Source organism: Gavialis gangeticus, unplaced genomic scaffold, assembly GCF_001723915.1.
Source record: "Gavialis gangeticus isolate Ggan-Ray unplaced genomic scaffold, GavGan_comp1, whole genome shotgun sequence".
Lineage (NCBI taxonomy): Eukaryota > Metazoa > Chordata > Crocodylia > Gavialidae > Gavialis > Gavialis gangeticus.
In genome coordinates, this window is record NW_017729011.1 from 5563311 (window position 1) to 5567235 (window position 3925).

Sequence of the window (3925 nt, forward strand, 5' to 3'; positions counted from 1 at the left end):
CCCCCCCCCCCCGCATTAGCCATGACATGAATTGTCCTGTTGGGGAGCCATGAGAATGGACAATCTGTTTTAAAAGGTATCAAGTACTACAATCATAGCCACGTTGTGCTATTGAGCAGCTTGGATCAGACAATGGGGCACAAACAGCAACAGAAGACACCACTTACTCCCCATGCCCTCCCCATTGCTAATCAGAGGATCCATTCTGCAGCTGGCTGCCTTTCAAGCTAGATCCAAATGAAGACATTTACTAGCTGCCACAAACAGGTTCGCATTGCTTAGCTAGCTTCCAGGCATACACTCCCCACTTCCAGAGCCTTAGCTGTTCTAATCCCTCCAATCCAGTACCAGGGATCCAGTAATGCCCCTGCAGGGAGGTGAGCTGCCTCTTGATAGTCAGGGCAAAAGACACATTCATAAAACTCAGCTACATTAAAGAGTCCTGCTGTAAATCAGCCCAGCCTGGAAATGCCTGCCCATGCCCAAGTGCTCTGCAGCCAACTGCTCTCAGTGAGCCCAGCCCCATCCCAAACTCCCCTGGAATAGATCCAAGAAACAGCAGCCTCCGCCTGTGCTCTGCAGTAGCCAAAACCTGGCTGGAAGTAGCTGGAGCCAAGCAGCAGCACTTGTGAGAAGCTGAGGGGAAAAAAAAAACAAAAAAAACACACACACACACACACACACAGCCCTGCAGTGATCAGCCAAAGGCTACATCTGATCAGGCCCAGCTCACAGCCCCCAGGGCAGGGGCTCAATTATTAACAGGAGCAGATGGAGGGAATACAGTTCCCCACCTGCCCTGGCTGAAGGGCTGTGTGCACAAGCAGCTCCTCTCCATTGTGCAGGGCCTGAGGCTCCCCCCTCCAAGAGCCCCACGAGGGCAGTGACTGGCGTGAGAAAATCACAGGAGTGGATGCCTCATTTCAGCTCTTCTGGTTCAGGAGCCAGGAGAAGAGCAGCTTCCTGGGCCTGGGCTTCCTGGCCTGCTGGATGCGCACAGAACGGGGAGAGCGCCACACCTTGATGGTGGCATCGTCACTGGCCGTCAGAAGCAGCTCCTGCTCCATGGGGCTGAATGCCACGGAGTTGACCACATCATTGTGTTGCAGCTTGGCCAGGCAGATGTTGTAGTGCCGGTCCCAGATGTAGCCATGACGATCCTCTGCCCCGCTGCATTGGGCAAGACACCAGTGAGAACCCAACCGGTTGGCTAGTGCCTGCTGTCAGGCTGCCCTACCCTATCAGTGTCCAAGCAGCTGGACTGAATGGAGGTGGGGAGAGGGGGAGGAAGGGAAGGGTAGGGAAAACCTTTTGCACAAGAGCACAGGGTCCTGTAGTCCAAGCACCCCCACAGTGGGCAGCTGCAGTTTCCTGTGGAGCCCAACCCACTGCCCAAGTTGGAGCTGTAGTCGAGAACTGTTCCTGAGCCTCCAATGAGTCACCCCCCACCCTAGACACTATTGCTGCAGTGACTCCCAGGGAGTGAACCTAAACCCATTTCCACACAGCGCGCCAGCAGCAAGCCACAGACCCAGAGCTACCAAGGGCAGAAAGCCAGGGCACTTCTCCCCCCTCCCTGCCAACTTCAGGACCACAAGAGACCACTCCCCCCCACACCTGGCTACGAAGTCCCTGCTGACATCAAGGAAGATGAAGAAGCATTCGTCATTGGGGGTGTAAGCCCGGTGAGCCCGCAAGGCTCGCTTCACCTCCTTCATTGTCTTCAGGTCAAACACATGCAGGTCGATCTCTTCTGCGATGGGGGGTGGCTGCATGGGGTCCGAGATGATGCAGTCCTGAGGCCAGGCCCGGCTGTTCACATACAGGTACCTGGGGAAGCAAGAGCAGAGGTCACCTGCCAGAGCCGTGCTGCTGGCAGCCCCTGTAACTCAGTGTGTTACTCCCTTATCTGCAGAAGCCGTTCCCATGAGAAGCCTTTTCCTGTTCTGTCCCATCTCTGGCACCAGGCTGAAGCAGTTGTGCTGGTACAAGACTGTCCAGGGAACAACTGACTCCCAGCCACAGCATGCTGTTTCCATGGAGTTGTTTGGAATTTCAGCAGGACCCTTTGTAGCTGCACTCAGCTTGCTAAGGGCAAGCCTCATTTCCCAGGCCACAATCTAGGGTCTTCCCAAGGTCAGGTAAGCGCATGTCGCTGGTGAATTCCCAGGGAAGTTCACAGGCATTGCAACTATCCAGTCAGACACAGCTCTGCAGCTAGTGGAACTGACCCAGCTCCACTGGCAAAAGCCCCCCCCACCTTGGGCAGCCCTTTTGCACTGTTGCTAAAATGGTCATCTCAGTGTAATCTAGACCCATTCCCATCCCCTCCAGCAAGACCCAACAATCCCAGCTGCTTCCTCTTCAGTGCCATTGTGAGGAAGTAAGGCTATGCTAGTTAAGATGTCAAACCCAAGCTCCCACCTTCCTGACAACACCTGTTTTGAGGGCATGGGACAGGCTCCTTGAATGGTGCACATGCCCATGCTAGGTTCGTTGCTCTGAGGCTGTGAGAGAAGTCCCCATATAAGAGAAGAGCTCCTCACAGCCCTGCTCTGGCAGACATGTCACAAGGGCTGTGCACATCTGCTTCTCCAGGAAGGAGAAACCCAGCCAACTGGTCATGGAGGATGAAAGAAAGGAAGTGAATTCTTTCCTCATCCCCAGCCTGGTAGCTACAGAAATTGGCCTGCCTTGACCACACAAGCCTAAAAGCCAGAGGTCAAGAGTACTTAGGGTCACTACAGGAATGGACTATGGTCCCTGGCTAGGGCTGCAGAAGCCAAAAGGTCAGGAACTTTTTATAGAATCCAAGCTCCAAATTGAGCAGAGCCAACTCACTCTTCAGGCAAGTGCGCCATGTCCCATACAGTCAGCTCCATGTCAGGGGCATAGTAGGGTAAACGAGAGCACCAAGGTCCCAGCTATGGCCTTCACATACCAGATTCCACGGCCAGGGGACAAATACCAACACATGGCTTGGAAGTGTTACAGGCCCACTGACAGACCATGCTAGGAAATCCCCAGCTGCCTGAAAAAAGGAATCTTGCAACACCTGATGTGACCCCTTGAACAAAGGTAAATCTGCTCTCTCCTGGGAGATTCAACCCCCAATTCCAAGGCAGGGTAACTTCCTCCTGGAGGTGCTGTTCATTGGTGTGCAGCAGCCAAGGGCAGTTATTACCCACCTTTGCCCTGTCCCATGGCAGCCCTTGGTGTAGTCACAGCCAAAGGCTCTGCAGGGCTGGAAACCCCTCAGTGTTCTCACAGATGATAAGCTGGCAGCCAGGAGTGCAAAGCCAGTGATACTGCCCTAAAACCATCTGGCACATGGCTGATGCTTGGCTCCACAGTGCCTTGCTTCTGCTTGTGCCCACCTGTGGTCAGGAGAGAGGCCCATGCCAATGATGTGCCCATGGATGTCAATGACATGATCCAGCGAGTCGAAGAATTCATCCGAACGCCTCTCCTCCCCCAGCACTGGCCCTGCTGTCGTCATCTGATGAGGCAAGATCTGCTTGATCCCTGGAGGGGGTAAGGGGTCAGGAGAGTCAGTCTGCTCTGAGAGGCATCTTGGAGGCAATGTGCACAGCCCAAGTACTGCAGGGAAGACCCCAGGCTCTGCAGCAAGGGACCTCCTGCAAGCTCCTGACAGCAGGAGACTGACAAAAACTCGTTTATGGACAAGGACTGGGGACAAAGGAGTTGGCAGGCCCTATGGCACAGGACAGGGCTCTAGTCAGTCTCATATTTGGTAGGGTCAGAAAGGACCTGAGCAGATCAAGTCCGACCCCCTGCCATGGCAGGAAAGGGTACTGGGGTCAAACAACCTCGGCAAGGTGTTCATCTATCCTCCTCTTGAAGACCCCCAGGGTAGGAGCCAGCACCACTTCCCTTGGAAGTTGGTTCCAGATCCTAGCCGCCC

The 3925-nt window shown here is 54.6% G+C and overlaps 1 protein-coding gene across 2 annotated transcripts in view; it reads right to left on the reverse strand.

Annotated features, from left to right (window-relative positions):
* The window catches only part of FBXW5 (F-box and WD repeat domain containing 5), a 33598-nt gene that overhangs the window by 16335 nt on the left and 13338 nt on the right, over positions 1-3925 (reverse strand). For both annotated transcript variants that reach the window (XM_019510433.1, XM_019510434.1), the window contains exons 7-9: positions 3378-3525; positions 1618-1830; positions 679-1170 (exon numbers count right to left, since the gene is read on the reverse strand). In XM_019510433.1, the coding sequence (XP_019365978.1) occupies positions 924-1170; positions 1618-1830; positions 3378-3525 (608 nt within the window). In that variant the 3' untranslated portion in view covers positions 679-923. The remainder of the gene's footprint in view (positions 1-678; positions 1171-1617; positions 1831-3377; positions 3526-3925) is intronic.